The sequence below is a fragment of the Vicugna pacos genome, chromosome 5 (genome assembly GCF_048564905.1).
Source record: "Vicugna pacos chromosome 5, VicPac4, whole genome shotgun sequence".
Lineage (NCBI taxonomy): Eukaryota > Metazoa > Chordata > Mammalia > Artiodactyla > Camelidae > Vicugna > Vicugna pacos.
Window position 1 is genome coordinate 68,462,091 of NC_132991.1, and position 22,934 is coordinate 68,485,024.

At 32.6% G+C, this 22,934-nt stretch overlaps 1 protein-coding gene across 13 annotated transcripts in view; it reads right to left on the bottom strand.

Annotated features, from left to right (window-relative positions):
* CARF (calcium responsive transcription factor) overlaps positions 1-22,934 on the bottom strand; it is a 61,301-nt gene that overhangs the window by 8,976 nt on the left and 29,391 nt on the right. For 9 of the 13 annotated variants that reach the window (XM_072961431.1, XM_006205199.4, XM_072961429.1 and 6 more), the window contains 6 exons: positions 20,832-21,065; positions 19,054-19,216; positions 18,018-18,081; positions 14,475-14,605; positions 13,720-14,086; positions 10,311-11,715 (listed from right to left, as the gene is read on the bottom strand). In XM_072961431.1, coding sequence (XP_072817532.1) covers positions 11,597-11,715; positions 13,720-14,086; positions 14,475-14,605; positions 18,018-18,081; positions 19,054-19,216; positions 20,832-21,065 — 1,078 coding nt within the window. In that variant the 3' untranslated portion in view covers positions 10,311-11,596. Of the gene's footprint in view, positions 1-8,294; positions 9,179-10,310; positions 11,716-13,719; positions 14,087-14,474; positions 14,606-18,017; positions 18,082-19,053; positions 19,217-20,831; positions 21,066-22,934 lie in introns of those variants that run through there. The other 4 variants (XR_004189965.2, XR_004189963.2, XR_012072789.1 and 1 more) reach the window with 4 other exon arrangements.

The window sequence follows — 22,934 nt, forward strand, 5'->3', positions numbered from 1 at the left end:
CAGTAAATTACTCTATCACCTCCATTTGGTCACCATACCATTTTCAGAAATCTGTGAAGCTTAATTTTTCATCCAGATTTTAGGAAAGCCTCAACAGGCTCCTTTAGTAGATAATCTAAATAAGACTTTTAAACCCATGCTAAGCAAATTGTAAAATTAATAGTCTGGCCTTCTGGAATTGTACCATTTAACCTCTCTTATCTTTTTAATCTTTTCCCCAGCTTCTTTCCTTCCCCGAATCCTAAAGTTCTCACCAAAATGAACTTACTGGCACCCCCAAATGTGCCATGTAATCCATTTCACTTGCTCCTTGAATTCTGTACTTCTCCATTTTAATCTCATGTCCATATGCTCTGATAAAAGATCCAACTCAAATATCCTATCACGAAAACTTGCTTTTCTGGACTATGTAGCATAAGTAATGTGGAATGGTATTGGTCACATTTTGGTCCCAAAATGAGCTTTATCACTTAATAGTTGCATAGCAAGCGTGGGCAAGTAACTGAATTTCTGAATTTCAGTTCTCCCATTTGTGGGAGACACCATTAGTCGCCTAAATGATATTCAGTGAATTCTTTCTCTCTTAATAAAACAGTGTTTCTTGGGGTGGTAACGTGCCCAGATTTTAAAAAGAGCTACATTTCCTATCATCCCTTGTAACTAGGGTGGTCACACAATAGTTCTAACCAGCAGGTTAAAAGTGGAAGTTGCTGTTGGATCTTCGGAGAAAGACCTAGTTAACTCACCCAGCACAGGCCTTTTGACTATTTCATTCTTCCTGTCTGAGTTGTAATCAATGCTGGAGGTGGAACAGCCCTCTGGTCAGGCTGGTCAGACTGCCTTTGGACTTGGTTTCATAGGAAAAAAAAGACCTCTTCATTTGGTTAAGCCACTATAACCATGTCTCTGTAGCAAACAACCAAATGTGCTCCCTTACAGATATTCCATCTTCTAAATAAAAATAATGCTTACGTTTCAGAATTTTAAAGCTCATTATTAACAAAGTTACTTACAAAAATTAACATATATTGAGCAGCATGTATCAGATTCTAAGATCTTAACATGGGTTAACTCATTAAATTCTCATAACAACTCAGGTAGCTACTACTATTCTCTCAGATTAAAAAAGTGAAAAACTAAAACTCTCAGGAATTCATCCAGCTAATAAAGAGATTCAGCCCCAGCTTTACAGCACATGCTCCTAACCATAAGTCCAAGCTATAATAAGAAGAAACCACTTACTTTATGGCAGGCAAAATTCCAAGTGCTTTAACCGAACAATATAAAGCACCAAGTACAATGTCAGTTCTGTTCCTTGGAAGTTATGTCTTCACCCTCTGAATTCTTAAGTAATTGTATCTATATTCGTATTATCAAATTTATCACTTTTCTATATTTACAAAGTTAAATATCTCATATAACAGACACGTAGTCCCTTTGAGGCAAACTTTTTAAGTCGTTCATTTTGGTATCCTGCATGGCACCTAACTCTGTCAGTGACGGGACACACAAGGCTAAGCCATCATGATTGGTGGAGCCATGATAGTGGGCATTGGAAACTATACCATCAAAGGTGGTCCCTGTACAGTCAGGCAGTTCTTGGAAACTGCTTTAGACCAATCATACACCCTAAGTCCCATATGATATACATACTTGTCTCACCTGTGTTTGTTGTATCCTATTCTATCTCATAATCTATCCTTGAACTTCTCTTACAATCTCCCCTATCTTGCAACTTTGCTGTTCCTGCAAAAACCCAAATGTGACATGATGTCAAAACTGTCTGGAGAACTTCCACATATAGTCAAGATGGAATAAAAGTAACCAGATTTACCCTCTTGCCTACAACAACTATAAAATGGGATAAAATATATGAAACAATGATTCTCAAAACACTGGACAGCCTGCAACAAAGGACAGTGATCCCTGAGAGATGGAAAATAAATAAGATGAAGCCTATGTTATCACAGATTACCACCTGAAGAGAGTTTTCAGGTGGTAGCACATGGAGAGAGAACACAGGCAGAGCCTGTGTAGAGTGAGTAGAGTGGATAGAACTTGGAATCCAGGAAGACCAAAGCAGCTAGAGTTTGTAGGATCAAGTACTGGAGGAGAGAGCCTCACAGATTAAAAAAAACTTCAGAGATCTGCATTCAACAGAGCACTTACTGATTAGTATATGAGTATAAGGAAAGAAAGTACTTGAGGTTAGGTTAAAAACAACCTGAAAAGATCTGAGGGAACAACTACAGAGGCTCACAAGTGTGATGGGGGCTATTCCCATCAGCCAGAGTGGAAAAACTCATTAATTCTAAAGCACACTAGAGTACTCAGAAGGTTTTGCCTCAAGAATGGGACAAAATTAACACTAGATTAAATGCTGCTCTGATCCTACATAACACAGCTTGAAAGTAACACGTTAAAGGAACAAACTGTTTCCAAGAAACAAAATTCAAGAATATTTATAATACAAAAACAGCCAGTACTCAGCAAGGTATAAGTTATGTCTGACATCCAATGAAAAGTTACCAGGAATCCAAAGAAGCAAGAAAATAAATAAAAAATAGTGAATAGACAAATGACAAATCCTGGAGAGTCTGTGGAGAAAGGGGAACCCTCCTACACTGCTGGTGGGAATGCAGTTTCGTGCAGCCAATGTGGAAAACAGTATGGAGATTCCTCAAAAGACTAGGAATAGACTTACTGTATGACCCAGGAATCCCACTCCTGGGCATATATCCAGAAGGAACCCTACTTCAAAAAGACACCTGCACCCCAATGTTCATAGCGGCACTATTTACAATAGCCAAGACATGGAGACAGCCTAAATGTCCATCAACGGATGACTGGATAAAGAAGATGTGGTATATTTATACAATGCAATACTACTCAGCCATAAAAACCGACAACATAACGCCATTTGCAGCAACATGGATGCACCTAGAGAATGTCATTCTAAGTGAAGTAAGCCAGAAAGAGAAAGAAAAATACCATATGAGATCGCTCATATGTGGAATCTAAAAAAAAAAAAACAAAAAAACAAAAATAACAAAAACAAAGCATAAATACAAAACAGAAATAGACTCATAGACATAGAATACAAACTTGTGGTTGCCAAGGGGGCGGAGGGTGGGAAGGGATAGACGGGATTTCAAAATTGTAGAATAGATAAACAAGATTATACTGTATAGCACAGAGAAATATACACAAGATCTTACGGTAGCTCACAGAGAAAAAAATGTGACAATATTTATATATGTTCATGTATGACTGAAAAATTGTGCTCTACACTGGAATTTGACACAACATTGTAAAATGATTATAAATCAATAAAAAATTTTAAAAAAAGAAAGAAAATAGTGAGTAGAAAAATCAGTCAACTGAAATTCCCTCAGGAAAAAAAAGATGATAGAATTAGTTTATAAGGGCATTAAAGTAGTTTTGTAGCTGCATTCCATATGTTTAAGAAGTTAGAGGAAAGATTCAAGGTATCAAATAGACATGGAAGATACAAAAAAATTCCCATGTTAAACTTCTAAACATGAAAAGTGCAATGTCCTTATAGAGAAATACACTGGATTATTAATAACCAAGCTTGATTAATAACCAGTCAATAACTTAATTAATAATTTGTGATTAACAAATAGATTAGACACTGCAGAAGAAAAAATTAGTGAATTTGAATACCAAGCAATATGCAATATAAAAAATGAACAGAGGAAGAAAAAAAGATGGAAAAAGGTTAAAATGAGATATGGGATAACTTCAAGCAGCCATATATATATATGGAATCCCTGATAGAGAGTAAAGAGGGGGGAGACAAAAGTTTTTGAAGGAAAAAAAGGTGGAAAATTTTCCAAGTTTGATTAAAACTATAGCTCCAAGAAACTCAACAAACCCAAATACAAGAAACGTGAAAAAAACCTACATCAAGGCATATCATAATCAAGTTGCTGAAAACCAGTGACAAAAAGAAAATATTAAAATCAGCCAGAGGGAAAAAAGACACATGCTAAGGAACAAAGATAAGAGTGACAGTAGACTTCTCACTGGAAATAATTCAAGGTAAAAGACAGTGAAGCAACATTTTTAAAATAAAACTATTAACTTGGAATTCTTTATCCAGGGAAAAATATCATTCAAAAATGAAGGCAAAATAACGACTTTCTCAGACATGATAAATCTGAAAAATTCATAAGCAACAGACCTACTAAAAAAAAGTTAAAGGAAGTTCCATTTAAAGGAATATTAAAGGAAGTAAAAAGGAAAAATGACACTAAATATGGATCTACACAAGCAAATGAAGAACACTGGAAATAATAACTATGTGAGTAAATATAAAGATTTTTATTTATTTTATTCTCTTTAAAGTGTAAATAATAACAGTATACTGTGGGGTTGATAAGGTATATAGAAATAAAATATATGACAGTAATAGCACAAAGGTGAGAAGAGAAAAAATGGAAGTCTACTATTCTAAGAGTCTTACACTGTATGTGAAATGTTGGAAAAGTACTTGAAGGCAGACCATGATAGTTAAAAGATGTGCAGTATAACACTAATGCAATTATTAAAATAACAAGAGGTATAGCTGATAAGTCAGTTAAAGAGGTAATACTGAATAATAATAAAAAAAGCACCAAAATAAGACAGAAAAAGAAAAACAGGGGGAACAAAGTACAGATGGGACAAATAGAAAACAAATTAACAAGATGGAAGACTGAAACCCAATCATATCAATAATAACACTAAATGTAACTGAAATTCAAGAGTATATAAAACAGAATTAGGCATCCTGATGAATGAATATAACCTATTCCAGAAATGCAAGGATGCAATGCTTTTTGCCCTTGTAATAGAAAGCCTCTCGCCATATTGAGAGACTAAAAACAGAAAAACCAAACAATGATCTCAATATACCCAGAAAAAGCACTTGACAAAATCAAATATCCATTCTTAATAAAAACTCATGGCAAGCTAAAAACAAAAAGAATCTCACTCAATTTGATAAAGGACTTTATGTAGAAATTATGGTTAACATCACATTTAATGGGGAAAGATCAGAAACAAGTCAAGGATGTCCACTCAAATAACATCTGATCAAAACCTTACTTTAGGTTCTAGCCAGTGTAATAGATGAGAAAAAAGAAATAAAAGGCATCCAGAGTAGAAGGGAAGATGTAAAACATGATTATCCATGTAGAAAATCTGATAGATCTACCAAAAAGCTATTAGAACTAATAAGTGAGTTCAACAAGGCTGCAAGATATAAGATGGAAACAAACAAAAAATCAATTGTATTTCTATACACTAATGTAAAAACCAGATACCCTAAAATTTAAAAATAATACCATTTATAAGGTCTTAGTGATAAATATGACCAAAAACATGTGAGACTTCTACATTGAAAACTGTAAAACATTGCAGAGAAAAATTAAAGAATCAATATTAAGATTTCAATTACCCCCAAATTGATCTATATATTCTATATAATCCCAGTCAAAATCCCATCGAGTTTTGTTTGTTTTTCAAGAAACTGACAAGATGATTCTAAAATTCACATGAAAAGCTGAAGGATTTAGAATAGCCAAGACAAAATTGAAGAAGAAGAATAAGATTCAAGGACTTACACTACCCGACTTCAAGACTTATTATAAAGCATAGTAATCAAGACAGTGTGGTACTGGTATCAAGATAGATCACAGTTTTTCAATCTCAGTACTATTAACATTTTGGACCAGATAATTCTTTGTTGTGGGAGCTGTCCTATGCATCATACAATGCTTCTATCTACCAGAAACCAGTGGTATCTCTCTAGTTGTGACAAAACAGTCTCCAAACTTTGCCAAATGTCCCCTGGAGGAAAAACTGCCCCAGCTGATACCACTGAGATAGACAACAGATCTGGAAGAGAACAGAGTCCAGAAACTGATCTACATATATATGATGAATGAATTTTTCATCGACAACTCAATTTATTGGAGAAAGTATAGTCCTTTCAAAAAGTAAATGGATATTTGTAAGAAAAAAAAAGTCAATCTATACTTTGTACTGTGTTTACAAAAATTAACTCAAAATGGATCATGGACCTAAATGTAAATCCAAAGATATAAAACTTCCAGAAGAAAACAGGAGAAAGTCTAATCTAAGGTTAGGCAAAGATCTCTTAGATACAACATGTATGTATGATCCATAAAGAAAAGACAAAATAGAATTCATCACAATTAAAAAACTTCTGCCCTTTGAAAGAATCAGTTATGAGAGTGAAAAGATAAGCTACAGATCTGGTGAAATTTTTTGTAAATCACATTTCTATCGATGGACTTCTATCTAGAATATACTTTTTAAACCTCTTTAATAAGAAAATAACAATTCAATTTAAAAATAGGTAAAAGATTCAACAGACAATTAAGGAATGTATACAGATGGCAAATAAAACAGGAGAAGATGCTCAACAGTACTGGTCATTAGAGAAAGGGAAAATAAAACCACAATGAGCTGCTACTACATAGCTTATAATACCTAAAATTTAAAGTCTGTTTATACCAAGTGTTGGCTAGGATACAGAGCACCTGGAACTCTCATACACTGCTGATTGGAATGTAAAATGGTACAATCACTCTGGAAAATCATTTGAGAGTTTCTTAAAAAGTTAAATTTATATCTACCATATGACCCAACCTTTCTACTCCTAGATATTTACCCAAGAGAAATGAAAGCATATGTCCATACAAAGACTTACACAAATGTTCACAGCCGCTTTATTTGTAATAGCCAAGAACTGTAAACAACCCAATGTCCATCAACAGATGAATGGATAAACAAATCATGGTATTTTACTACAATGGGATACTACTCAGCAGTAAAAAGAAATGAACTATTCATACATCTGTGACACTGACGAATCTCAAAATAACTATGCTGAGTGACAAAAGATTTTTTTTAAAAGGCTCATACTATATGATTTCATTTTTATAAAGTTGTAGACATAGCAAGTTGATCTCTAGTGACAGAAAGCAGTTTAGTACTAAGTTGTTTGGGGATTGTGGGGTGGAAGTGGAGGCAGTGAGAAGTGGAAATGGATTACAAAGGGATACTAGGAATCCTCTGAAGGTGATAGATATGTTCATTATCTTGACTGGTGATGATTTCATAGATCTATACATTTATCAAAACTTATCAAATTGTACACTTTAAATATGTACAGCTTATTGTGTGTCAATTAAATACTTCAATAAAGATATTTAAAAATAAAATCTGTGCGGATACCTGATTCCCACTCCTCCCTCTGGTTTTAGAATTCTTTTTAAACTGAGATATAATTGATTCATGACACTTACGGTGTACAGTGTGTTACTTCGATAATTTATATATTACAATATGATTACCACTGTAGCTTTAGCTAACACCTCTATCATGTTACATAAGTATTTTTTTCTTTTTTGAGGTTAGAACAATACGATCTAGACTATGAGCAACTTTGAAATTGACAATACAGTACTGTTGACTATAATCACCATGCAGTACGTTTGATCTCCAGGACTCATATATCTACTAGTTGTAGGTTTGCACCCTGAAACAACATCTCAAGACCCTGCACTCTTATACCCATATCACATTCTCAAAGGTTTTCCATTCATCATACTTTATTTTTCTCAATCGTTTTAGGATCCATTAATAAATGAGATTTTCAAAAATTCTGATTTTATTCCGTTAGTTTTAAGAATTCAGTCACCAATGGATATTTGTATTATTTAACAATAGAATTCATAGCTAACAAGTATGTGGCAAAAGTATACTAGGCTTTGCTATTACCAGTAAGTTAATTAAGTAGAGTTAGAGATATCTAGACATAGAAATAATACACCATTTAAGATGTCTAAAGCCTAATTGGTTGCTAGGGAAGAGTCAATGCACACCCCCTCTGGAGAGAGTTCAGATTTTCTATGGTCCTGAAAAATAGGCAAAGTGAAATAAAGCAAAAAAGGAAAAAATAAATGATCCCTCCTTTCTAAATCATACTTCTGGCATCACTCCAAAACTACGAAACTGTACTTGAAGATGTTGCTATGCCAAAATACAGGGAAAAAAGAATTACTTATACCTTATTATATGCAGTGTTTTAAAATATTGATGGTTGGCTGAGTTGAGAGCATTACATGCATATATATCCCCAAACATAATCATAACAGGAATTACTGGTAGTTATGGCTAAAAACATTCAGATTCTAAACTTAACATAAATCTGTAGCCCAAGTTCTGTGGTACTAACATGTTTATTCAGCATCCTCAAGATGAACAAAATTACTTCTATGACCAGGAAAAGTATAAAAAGAGAACTAACAGGTTTAAGAAAAAAACACAGGATTTTTTAATGAAAAAATTACATTGTAACAAGGACACTATACATTAAGTTACAATATATATAAATATACACACACATTTAAAAATTTTTATAAAAACCTGGTACAAAATTAAACAGCATCTTTCTCATATTCACATGATTAAGTATGTATTCTGATAGGATATAATGATGAAAAACAAGCTGGTAGGCCTCAAAATTAGACACTCTAATGCAGGACAATGTCCCCAAGTCTATTTTCTATCACTTTTGTGACTTTTAGAAAATATTTACCTTGCATAAGACATAAAAGCTTTTTATGTATGTTAACTTCTTACACAGAAAACTAATATTGAGGGAAAGACCCACCATGGCTGTGTTTATCTATAATTCACTGTAGTATATATAATGTCCACTTGGAGGCTTGGAACATGAAAACTGAATGAAGAAACAAGCTCAACTGTAATTATGAATTCTAATGGCTTATTTTGAATGTCCAACTTTCTACTACAGGTATTACAACTTGTAATATGTGACACCAAAGAGCATATGTCAAACTTTGCTGTAGAGCTGCTAGGAGAATGCCAAATATAATACTGAAACTTTTATGCACTGTATTTAATATCCTGTGCATTTAAAAAATAACTGAATATTTAAAATGTGTAAACATACTTTTAAAAAAGCAATACTAAGCATCTTTAAAATACAATACTGATATATTGTGACTGAACAGGCATTCGAGGACAAATGAATCTTTTAAAACTAATTTAGAAACCATTTTTAAAGAGCTACTCATTGAAATACTTACATGAAAATATTGATAGTTCCAGTTTCTACCTAAAAACCAAAAGAGTATACAATTAGGGATTTAAACCTTCCTTCATCCTTTTTTTTTTCTCTATTGCTTTTTTGATTGTGGGGAAGATGCACTGTAACTTTCTGTCTTCTCAATTAAAAAGAAACAGTATCAGAAGAGACATTCACATTAAATGAACTGAGAAATATTTTTAAACTATGTTTTGTTCTTGATCAACTGCCAAAGTCTGGATCCTCTGACATCTCTCATCCTCATAGGTAACTGACTAGCATTTGCATCTTAACAAGCATTTCTCCTTAGCAACTCAACATCAAAAAGCAAGGAATGTCTCCAAAGGAATATAGTTCAATTGGTGAAATATTTAATAACAAATTATTATCATCATAGAAAGATGAATATCTGTTACTTAAAATCTTGAAAAAATTTTCCATAAAAACTAGAAATAACAAATGAAAATATTACCCACAATGCAACACAAAACATAAATTAATTTGGACTTAACTTCCTTTAAGAATATACAGACTAAGAGAAATCTGGGTTTGAGGTAACTCAGAGTTGTGTTTAACTAAGCATAACATAGATTTGGCAGTGTGCCTCTATAAACGCTGACATCAAATATTATCAATTCTTAGAGGGGAAAAGCAATTCTTATTAAAAAATCATATAGGTAACTGAATATCAACTTTGCATTAAATAGAGGTATGAATAGTGAATTTTATGTTAAATAGGGTATAAGTCTAAAGAGTAAGGAATTTTAGAATTCCATCCACTTCTAATACAACATGTACTCACAGATACATGTTGTGTACCTGATACAATTAAAGTGAATTAAGAATGGGAGATTGGACTTAGAAAAGCCAAAAAGATTTATATTCATGTAAAGTATTAATGTTAAATTTTATATTATATGCTGCACACTTTAAATATTAAACATTAATATCCATTTGAAATCCTTATTACTTTTAAATAAAAATTTAAATATACTCACAAATGATCTTTGGGAGAAAAAAAAGCCTTTAGGTTGATCTTGACAGATATAATTGACATTTCTAGCTTACCAACCTTCCAGAAAACAGTAGCTTATAATGAATATACTGATTAATACTTATTCAGTATTTGAAGTAAATATACTTGAAAAAGATTCATATTCACTTAAGGTTGAATTTCATATTATATTCTGCATGCTTTGAATATTTAACACTAATACTCATTTGAAATCCTTATTATTTTCAAGTAAAAATGTAAATAAACCCACAAAAGATCTCTGGCAGGGGAAGGGGGGAGCCTTTAGGTTGGTTTCTTGAAAGTTATAATTGACATTTCTAGTTTCCCAACCTTTCAGAAAACAGAAGCTTATAATGAATATACTGATTAGTACTTACTCAGTATTTGATGTAAATATACTTACTCAACAAGCAAATATAACACATCAGTTGTTATAAAGTTTTAAATATGAGCTAAATTTTAAACTTAAAACCTTACCTTGAAATACTATAAATTCTAATAACATCAATTCATTAGGAACTCTGGCATGGAAAAATAAAAATAACTCAAATTCTTTTCTAACCAGAGTTAAATCTTCAATATAAAATAGGAAAAAAAATCCTCTACTTATATCAAAAAGTTCCCCCAAATTATCTGTAAACTTCAGGGAATTCTACTGTTCTTTCTGAATCTGCTCAATTTCTATATTTTTTTACTCATAAGTAGTATTTTACCTATAATACTGTATAAAACCATGCAATGTACATATATTTCTCTTGTTTGGCTGATTAATTCAAGTTAAAATTCTCAGTATTTACAAAGACACTAAATTTCTACCAGATGACCGTTGGTATGCTATTGGTTTGTAGTTAGAAGTATAAAAATTAGAATGGAAGAAGCTAAAATGCAATGACATAGTTTTCACAGATGTGAATGCTGGACTTCATGTTATGATGTAAAATCTATTGTTTTTCTTTCCAAAAGAGGCAGACTACAGATATTCTCTCATTTGCCTGTCAATTTAAAATTTTTCTTCACAACTTTAAAGGAGGAGTAAGTTCTTTCAGAACTTAAAAAAAGTCATCACACACACATGTACACTCGCACACTGTTTTTGTTATTTTTTTTAAGAACCAAAATTAGATATTTTCAGAGGATGAGTTAGATAAATTTTGAGTTCAGACTATATTGCCATGGATAATTTCAGATGATCTTTTGAAATACTGGCCTTATTAGATACTCAAAAAACATAAGAATTATACAAAATAAAAGAAATAAAATATCTCAACGTAAAAATAGGGAATTGGCAACAAATATATCAGTTTTAAATTAAAGCTGCTCATTGAATCAGTCTTCAGTCCACTTATCACAATACTGCTCTTTGACAATATTCACCTTCTTTTCTATAACATCAGAAGTCACCGATGTTGTAAATTCTGAAAAGCTTCAATAATTTATGTAGCAGACAATTTCTTACAGTCCAAATTTTTTTTTGCTTCCATAGACAATCCTGGTTCTTTGGGTTCTTGCTTAACTTGGTTCACAGAAATGGTACCTTCTGGATTTTCTTCAACTTTAAAACCAAACATAAAAGAAAAACCCTAAGGGTTAATATAGTTTATAACATTGGAATCTTTAGAATTATATGAATTTAGAAGCAATGCAAAAAGCAGTAGTTTGGAAAAAGAACCAAGTAATTTAGAAAAACAGTTGGTGTATTTGAGAACTCAGTGTGTCTGACATCTTAACAGCGATTCATATTAAATTCCTTCAGTATGGAAAAAAGAGACCAAGAAAACTGTATGGTTGTTCTCTTCAAAAGGTACTTTGACCAAAAAGCAGTCCATAATTTAAAAAACTTATAAGGAATATCGCAAATTTAAACTTAACTGTCTTTAAAAACATGTGTGAATAAAAGTCAGGAAGCCTCTCATTATTTGAAAATGATTTGCTTTGCAAACGTCAGGCATATATACTAAAAATTCACTGATGTGTTACCATTCTCATATGGTTTCCATATGTGGTCATACATCAAGGAAAATGTTCTCCTTAAACTTCACTTCATAAGTACTTCAGAAAAAAATATGCCACATCTTAAATGATAGCTCTGTACAGTTAAGTCAGAGCTATGTGAATGTTTGCTAATACAAAACATTTCAGAATGCACCTAGCATTCCAATTTCAAAGTATTTGCAACCAAATGAATATAAATATAGCGTACCAGCAACACTACTGTGAACTGATAAAATAAAATCTTTCTTTCTCTTTCTCAGGAATATCGGTTTTTCAATTGCTGTAGGAACCAAGGTTAAGGGGACCATATTTATTCAGAAAAGTATGTTGAACACACCTAATACTTGTTACATATGAGTGTGTTGGAGCTCTGCCCAAGTCATAACGAGAAAACTAGCAGAGGATGGATTTTAGTGACCTAAGAATTCATATTCAAGTGAAGTAGAACCTCAGATCAATTTGGATCTAACTTGATAAATCATGCAAGTTCAGATCCAAAGAGGGTCTCCTTTAAAGCAATCTGAATTAGAGCTCCCAGATATAAGTTGGCGTAACACAGGGAGAAAGCATCTTAGAATGGAAAGACGTTTTAGAGAGAAGGCAGATCTGAGTTTGAATCCTCTCTCTGTCACTTACTAGATGTGATCTTTTGGCAATTACTTAATCTCCCAGAGCCTTGGTTTCCACAGGTGTAGAATAGGGACACCACTAACTATTTCATGGAGTTGTTGTGAGTATTAATTCATACATATTCCCTTTCTCTCTCTTCTACTAAAGTTCTTAAAGAAAACTGCCCACAGCCCTCTGGATAAATTTTCTTAAAAGCAATACTTCCCGTCAATTTAAAAAGACAATGATTCTTTTCTAGAAGGAAATATGTCACATATGGAAGGAAAATACATGTTCTAAGGATAATTTCTCTGAAGACTTCTGTTCTTCAAAGCAAACTGCAAATCTTGTCCCACAGAAGTGCCTAATGCAGAACAATCTGTGGGAGAAGTGGCGACACAGGTCAAGTAGAAGTTAAAAGAGTTTATCCCTATGTTGACTGGGTTCATTCCAAAGTGAAGGAAACAAAGTCGTGGATTAAACCCAAGTCTCCAAGTCTAACTAGTTCCATTTCAAGTTGATTCATAGAATTCAACATTTAAATCTGTAAATCAAAATCCTCTTTGTAACCTTTATATCTGCCAATTGCATTTCATTTTTCTTTGTATCATTTTTCCCATAATAAATTATACACTAAAGAGTTTTTCTTTTAGAGTTTCTCTGATTTTTTTCATGCATTCTAAAATGACTTTCCTGATTTCATATCACCACAGATTTTCCATGTAAAACTAAGTAGTTAGGGAATGAATAATTTTGATAAGAGAAGAAAAAATTAGAAATTTAAAAGGTATTAAACTCACGCTCATGCAATTTTCCCCTTTCTCTTTTAGTTTTACTTGATCTATTTATATATTATAAACCCACTGGGTAGAAATGACAGTTTTTTCTGTAGTGTAATAGTGATGATGGTCCATAAAGTTTAAAAAAATAAAATCATAAGATGATTTTAACTTACTAAGAGCTGAGTGGCTGTCTATAATCTGTACTGGAATGGTCTGCACATTTCCCAACAGAATCCGATGAACACTTCTTTCCAGATTCTCTGTATCCTCATCATCTCCAACTTCCACCAGCTGATCCACGGCAACCAGATTTTGATCTGGTCCTGGAAGGTTACCCACAGTAGAGGCAATACTATTGTTTTCAGTTAGGCATGTATCTGTTTGAAGGCTATGACTCTGACCAAGCAGTAGAGAATTATTATTCATTAGAGCGCCTCCTACTGAATCCAGAAGTCTTGAAGGACTAGAGGAGGGGTGGTTATTTACTGATATCGGAGCTGGTGATCCATCAGAAGTGAACCTTGGTTGCAACTGCAAACCCTTTTAAACCAAAAAGAGTTACATCAAAATGTCTGAATTTACTACGTGTGATTTTCTCATCGAATATACTACTTTTTTGACACAAAATTGGAATAAAATCTGAGAGTATAGTTACTAACAAATATTAACTGAGGACAGAAACAAGAATCAAAGGAAATGCAATACAACTAAGTTTTATTGCATGTGCTGTCAATTCAAACTTTATCAAAACATATTTTTTAAATTATCATCTTAAATGAAGATATCAAAAAGTCAGGAAATTAATGATGACAACATCTTCGATCATTATTGTAATTCCATAACAATTCTGTAAAATTCCTAAGAGACGAGGGGAAATTGAGGAAGAAAGATAAAGGCCTCAAATTTGGCTATTACATTTGATACTTACCTGTAGTTGTGTGAATATTTTTGGCTGAAATGCGGAAAGTGAGGAGAGCAAGTGGGTTGGTTCTGGAGACAAAGAATCCTTTGTTTGATTTGTTTCCACTTTGGGGGAAATTGATTCTCCTGGTGAATTTCCTGTATTATATAAAAAATAAACTATTAAAACAAAATAATTTTTATGGCTTCTATGACATACTTTATTACAACCCCTACTATCAGAAATGGAATAGGAAATAACGGCAAAGTTTGAAAAGGACTTCAAGAGGTGAGCTTGTCCACTATACCCAGAACTTAGTAGATCATCAGAATAACTAAGGAAACTAAAAAAAAAAAAAAAATTACATTCTTAGGTTCAACCTCTAGTAATTTTAATTCAGTATGTATAGGATGGGATGTGAGAAGTTATTTTTTTCCTTGAAAGATTCTATATAAATATAACTCTAATCTAGCCCACTTTCTATTTTATGTTGCTGAACTACACCTAAATTTCTCCAGATACGGAAAGTCTTTTGAGTCTCTCAGTTACAAAGACCAAATTTAATTCATCTTTGGTAGCCCTAATGCCTAGGACAATGCCTGGCATAAAGCAGGCCTTCAATAATAATATTAAATTTCTTTCAATAACTCATTTTGGAATAAATGAATAAGAGTAAAGATGTCTTTCTTTTCTAAATATCTCAATATTTTAAGTAATTGTCCTTAGGAAATTTGAGTCCTTCTCATGTAATTCTTACATGTTAATCCAAATATATTCATATCTTTAAGTCAATCAAAAATCAATTATCAACAACTATATATTGCTTCCATATTGCATATTACATCCATGTAACTGAGTAATTTTTAAAAATGGTCCCAATGTGAGACAAGAATGGATTAATGGATTTAAGTGCTAACTTTTCTCTGTGATCTTCAATATGCTATTTAACTCAGCTTTTAAACTTCAGTTTCCTCATCTGTAAAACCAGGATAAAAAGAGAATTTTCCTCAAAGGACTGATGAGAGAATTAATGGCACTTTCACATTTCCTACCTTCTTCATTTCTAATCGTCTTTCCACTTCACTTTGCTGCAGTCACCCACTACTATGGTCATACCCTGGACTGTATTGTATATCTAAAAGCTCTAATTCAAACAGCCCATTCTCTGATCACAACCTCTTATTCTCCAAGGAATTTTTCTCAGGTACTCCACCACAATTGTTCTTCAGTCTCATGTGAACCTCCTGCTAATTGACTTTTCAGTTTTCTTCGGATCCATCAATATCTTCATTAATAAAATTCTCTCCCCATCCAGCGTAGAGTCCTGGGTTTGTGATTTTAGTCACTCTCTTGCAAATACCCTAAACTCCCTTGCCTCCCCATCCTTTGGTCTTACCCTCCTTGATAAAATCCTAATTCCAGATGAAAATGGCTTCCAGGGCCTATGCACATAAAGATGACTGCCACTGAAGAAGAAACTCGTTGCTACTACTAATACCAACTCATGATCATCAGCCTCAATAGGATCTTCACGCATATGACAATCTTACAAAGTTTCTCTCACTCTATTTTAAATTTGATGTTTAATGTCCAGTTTCTTCAAATCCTGGCCACCCTTCCTGAGACCCTTTCTCATTCTTAGCACTCTTAAAGAGAAAAGAGAAGCCATCAGATAGAAATGTCCTCAACTTCCCTTCACAAAAGCTATCAAGTACCTTCATCTTCATCTCTCTCTCAGGTCTCTCCTGTCCTAAAATATCTTCCCTTAAACCCATACTCCCTTCATAGCAAACTTTTTGAAAAAGTGGTCCACATTGTATCTACCTCTTCATTCATCTCCCATTCACTATTCAACCACTCCAATATGGCATTGTCCCAATCCACTACACTGAAATGGCCTGGTACTCACGCTTTTCCAAAGTTGATCTCATGATCTATTTTTCTCTCCTGCTACCAATACCCTGTTCTTATGTCGGGGTTGCTGAGCTCAGTAAATGCCACTATCAGCTGCTCATGGAAGAAACTCAAGAAATCATCCCAGATCATTCTCACTCTTTTATCTCCCACATCTATTCAATCGAGAACCAAAGCCTTTGAATTCAACTTTTTAAATAACTTAATCTGTCAATTTCTAGTATAAATGCCACCAACTGTAATCTAACCCACTATCACCTCCCATTTGGACAGCTGAAGGGGCCTCCTAAACTTATTTTGAATTACCGGTTTTTATCTCCAAGCATTGTCTATACTTAAAACCACACTAGCTTTCTTAAGTTCCTTGGATATGGCAAGCTCTTTCTTGTTTAGCCTTCAAACATGCTATTCCTTTGACTGGCAAATTCCTATTCATTCTTCAGTTCTCAATTTAAAAGTCACTTTTTCAAAAATGTGACAATGAATGTATATATGTTCACGTATGGCAGAAGGATTGTGCTCTACACTGGAATTTGACATAACATTGTAAAATGATTATAAATCAATAAAAAAATGTTAAAAAAATAAAAAATAAAAAAATAAAAGTCACTTTCTCAAGCGTCCCTTCCCTACTCTTTGGACTAAGTTATATGTCTCTATCACTATTCCCATTCCCAACTTGGAACAACTCTCTCATGGCACGATTCATAATAGTAATTAATTAGAATATACTTTGGGGTCTTTTCCTCTTGTTAAACTCTAAATTCAATGAAGCAAGAAACTTACTTTTTTTTTTTATGTTCAGCATTTATCACAGAGTTAAATATACACAGAACAAATTAATTAATTCTAATTCTTTAAGTGGCTCTTAAAGGTTAATAAGCTGAAGAATAAAGAAATAATTATATGTAATTATTAACTTATTCTAAAGCATTTTTTCAGGTATTAACTTTTTAGCAGCCATTATGCTAAGAATTAGGTACATTCATTTGAATAAAACACAATCCTCAAATCATAATGAAAGGTATGGATAATAAACAAAAGAATACCACATTAAAGCAGAGGTAAGTACAAAAGAGTGAATATCTAACTTTACATAAGGAGTGAAGTAAAGGACACATTTAAAGCCAAGAGATTGCTATTTGAGTAGTGAGAGGAGTTTGCCATGCAGAAGAAGAGGAAAGACATATCTGGAGAAGAGAAAAAAAGGGCTGAAATAAGCTTGAAATATTGAGAGAACAAAGGAATAAAAACATATGAGAAAAAACAAATCATACAAATGGACAATGGTTTTCTTTTTTTTAACATTTTTTATTGATTTATAATCATTTTACAATGTTGTGTCAGGACAATGGTTTTCTGATCAAGGTATCTTAGTGTTATTACTATTAAAATTCGCTTAGCTGCATAGTAAACTGTATTAGTAATCATCAGCCTCAAAATTTCAATCATAAAGAAGTATAAAAGTTGATTATATAGGAGGAAATTCAAATAGCTGGAAATATTTTGATAAATCCTAACAGAGTTGCTCTTGCTTCTTTGGGCTGTGGTTTCCTTATTCATAAATTAGATGAGATAAATTAGGTGAGATATCTTATGTCTTCCAGTTTTAACATTATTTGATTTTATATCTCAAAAGTATTCAAGATAACCTACCTTCTGCAAATGTAACTGTTACAGTCTCTCTGAGAATATTCCCACTATCTGTAGTCCATTGAAGCTGAAATGGGAAAATTAACTTCAGTAAAATTCAAGCATTTATCTTGACAATTATTTTAAAATAGCAATGCAATTGTCATATTTTATTCAGTCATAGTATAAATGTGCTTTATACTATAATTACTCTCTTTCCTTGTTCACATTCTCAAAGCATAAGTATACTTAACTATCCAAATAAATTAGCTTCCCAAGTTTAGATAGCAAGAATTTGGATAGCAAGTAGATGGCAAAGATGGCAAAGACCACTGCTAAACAAATTTGTTTCAGTCCCTGAATTTTGGATAGTGAATAACGAAGAATTTTGGATAGAAAAGAATGGTAGCTCTAACCTAAAAAAAAAATTCAATCTATTCAGTTACTGAATTTAGAGGTAAAAATATGGGGAGCAAAAGATATTGCTACTGAGATTTTAATGCCTGAATCACTGTTTGTATTACAATTAGTAGTTTCTGGTTAATGATATTAATCTCTTCCGAGTAGGCAAAATTTTCATAGAAATGGCCACTTTTCAGGGAAAGACTATAGTATCACAGAATGAGGTAAAATTTATAACAATAGATGGCAAACAGAACCAACATTATCACTTTGTGTATTCAAGTCTGAACTACTGACCTATTTTAAAAAGAGGTGGAGTTATACACAGCATGCACTCAACAGCTATCTGTTAAATGAATAAGAGATACTTTTTACAGATTTAAAATATGTTGATTTTTAAGTGAAGACTACTATTGTTATTACAGTCAGGGTTGGAATATTACTGATATTTCTTCTTGTGAGAGTAATAAAAATAAGTTTAGTCAAATCAGCATCTGAGAGTTCATTGTGTTTATATTTTAAGAAAAAGATACTACTATTTTTCCTTATATCACAGTTATTTATATGGCCTAATAGCAACCATGCACAGTAGGCCAAATAGTAATAGAAGCTGAGAAAGATTTTGTAATAAAACAAGGAATTACAGTTGTAATCATACCGTTGCTGGAATAATCTCTGAGTTATATACATTATCTCCATTTCTCAAGGATTTCTGTACCTCATGGATGTGATTTTTTATATCATTTACAGTTGGAAAAAAGGATAAATTATGTCTTTCAGGTACCTCATCAGGTTTGAACAGTTCCCTTTCCACAAATTTTCTGTGGAGGATATAAAATAGAATAAAAACATAAACAATCTAGCAATCTACTTCAGATTAAATGAAAAAGGTTCTCTTTTAGCATAAATTTCTATAAAGTATAGTTTATAGTTTTATAAGTAATTTATATTTTTCCACTTTTCTCCCATACATTAAGTCATCAAATTCCTGCAGATTAAAGAAATGTAATATTTTCATTGGTTAAACACCTGTATATTTTGGAGTGAGCTTTGATTGTTTTATGAATTTAAATAAATCACTATTTTCAATTTAAGTGTAATTTTTTTTTGAATGCTTACTCTGTCAGGCATTGCACTGAACACTTCATACTTAGCATCTCCTTTAACCTATACTATAATCCTGTCAGGTAGGTACTATTACCGTTCTGACTTTACAGATGAGGGAACTGAGGCCTACAGAAGTGATTTGCCCACAGTTATACACCTACTAAAAAGTAAGAAAGATTGGGTGTACACCGAGGTTATGCACATTAACATGTTTCATGGCTTCCAAAAAGCATCAATTAATATATGAAATATGACCTGCTCAAATTTTACAAGGAGACAAAAAAGAAGACAGAAATGAAAGGCAGCATTGACACACAACTGTATAAAAGATAAACATATAAAAGAAATCATAAAATTCAGTATATATATATATATATGTTTTGTGCATTCCATTCAGTAGACCATGTTGCAGAGCTGTATTATACCTCTGTCCCTAAGATCTAGGTTTAGTAAAGAGTGGATGGCTTTACCAAATTTTGGCTCTGTTCTAACAATGGCCCAATGGAAATAAATATAAATAGTCTAAGAAAGCTGCTAAATAAAAAACCAAGTATTAATTAAGAAATAATCCTAGGAAATACTCATTGTGTTGTTCAGATCAGACAATACAATAACAAGTAGAACACAGTGAAGTAGCAGAAATCATGGCAAAGAGCACAGGCTGTAGAGCCAGACCAAGATTTCAGTTCTGCCCGTTTCTCAAAGGCAGTTCTTTAACTGCTCTAAGTCTCCAACTCCTCGTCTGCGAAATGAGGATAAATACACCAACTTTATAGACTCATAACAATAAGTGCATTGATGCATACAAAGTGCTTAGCACAATCCCTGCCACACACACAGCACGTGCCATATAATAATAATAATAATTATTACATCCTGCCTATCAATAAAATTAGACCAGAGTGCTACATGTAAAATTTCATGAGACAAAAAACTAACAGTATTCTTTTGTTGTAATAAAATTTAACTGCATTTCAAATAGCTTAAAATAACTATCCTGGCCTACATTTTAAAATTTCTGGTTCTACAATATTTTTGTAAAAGTATTTGTACATAATTCAATGTATATGTCATTTTTAAGTTGTCCAATTTGTCAAATATGAGAATGAATATCTCAAATGAGTAATTTCAATCATTACTCATGGCTTTCCAAGCATCTGCTTGAGAATGATCAGTTCATAAATAAGATTATTTTAATAAATCACTAAACTATATTCCTTACGTACTCTGATAGCATATATCCTGGAAAATGTCTATAATGTTGAGTATATTATTTAAACCAACAAACAAAAATGAAAAATGTAGAAGAACAATTTGTTTCTACTGTACCTTAGCTGTTTTCTTACTGCATACACTTGTTCTATTCCCTGTGATACTAATTCTTGAATTTTATGTGCTACTTGAGGATGCAGACGTGAGGGTAATGCACAATTCTCATCTCTAACTGCACTTTCCTCTTCTTCAAGAGAAGACATAGGAAAAGGGGAAGGTGACAGAGGGAGGCAGGGAGTCTCTAATTCGTGATACTGATGAGCTTGCTGCGTAGGTAACTGTACATACCATCTGACAAGAGAAAATGTTTAAAATTATGTTACTAGACGAAGGCACAAATCATAGTTACTTACATTAATACTCTTCAAGAGAAGGAATAATTAAAGAAAAATTATATATTATTGTAAAATATTAAGTAGATATAAATTTTTAAATGTAAATACATTAAATATAAATAAAATAAATGTAAATGAAAGCCAAAATGTCTTCTCTTAACTCCTCTAAGCTATATCCAATTAAATAAAGATCTTTATAAACCTTTACATACTTTTACTATGACCCTAAAGTTAAGGATGGTGCATGATTAAAGTATATATAAAAATAGTATTTAAAATTTCACATTAAGTAAATTTTACCTCAAGATAGACTTTTAAAATCATCACCTTTTTAATTATATATTTTTCCCATTCTTTTACCATTTTTTCTCCAAGTTACAACTTCTGTGCTGTATCTATAATCCTCCTAACCAGAGTGGATATAATTCAGTGCCTATCAAAACTGAGCTATGTGGCAGCACTATTTACAATAGCCAAAACATGGAAACAGCCTAAATGTCCATCAACAGATGACTGGATAAAGAGGATGTGGTATATTTATACAATGGAATACTTTCAGCCATAAAAACCAACAACATAAAGTCATTTGCAGCAACATGGATGTTCCTGGAGAATGTCATTCTAAGTGAAGTAAGCCAGAAAGAGAAAGAAAAATACCATATGAGATCGCTCATATGCAGAATCTAAAACAAACAAACAAACCATAAACACAAAACAGAAACAGACTCACAGACATAGAATACAAACTTGTGGTTACCAAGGGGGCAGGGGGTGGGAAGGGACAGGCTGGGATTTTAAAATGCAGAATAGATAAACAAGATTATACTGTACAGCACAGGGAAATATATACAAGATCTTGTGGTAGCTCACAGAGTAAAACAATGTGACAATGAATATATGTATGTTCATGTATAAGTGAAAAATTGTGCTCTACACTGGAATTTGACACAACATTGTAAAATGACTATAACTCAATAAAAAAAAATGTTAAAAAAAAAACTGAGCTATGTGAGAGAATCTTCTCTGACAGGAACTCAACATACTGCCTCCACAACACTCCAGCTCCTGTTGCCCCAACAAGCAAGAGAATCAACCAAAAGGAGAATATAGTTCTCTTGTATAGCCACGCAGTGCGAAAAACAGATGGCAGGGAAATGAACTGATCTGTTCTAATAATTATTTTTATACAAAGTGCTTGCAATGACTATTGCATGACATGGAGCCTACTTAAAAATTATAAGCAGTATTTTCCAAACTGAAGGATCTAATTATTGACTGTACTCATTTTTCATATATCTGAAGTCTTTCTAAAGATCACACAAAACTATATTCCACATACTTAACTCCATTATACAACTGCAAAATCTTTACCTGGACTGGCACATAAAGGAAAGTATGAAAGAAAGCTAATATTTCTTATTTAAAAACTTGAAGCATAAAAGATATAAGACAGTATTTTATATAGGGCTTAGAGTTCATTTCTGGCTGCCATAAGTAATCAAAGATGGGTTTTAAAAAAATATGCAGGTGACTGCAAGTTCAGCTCCTAATAAGTATCTGAAACAAAGTACTAAATATATAATGAAATGTGTTGCTAAATATGTACTTGTCATTTTGGCAAAAAACTTCCACATGGTATACAGAATTCTTTCGTGAGAATTATCTACCATATCTGGCTGATACACTCAATGGCCTATACAGTGGCAAATCATTTTAATACCTAGAGAGCTACTAGTAAGACATTTACCTTATAAAATCCACTTCTTAATGAAATAATTGGAAAAGATAATTTCCCTTACAGACAGAATTCTTGCCAATGGAGCTA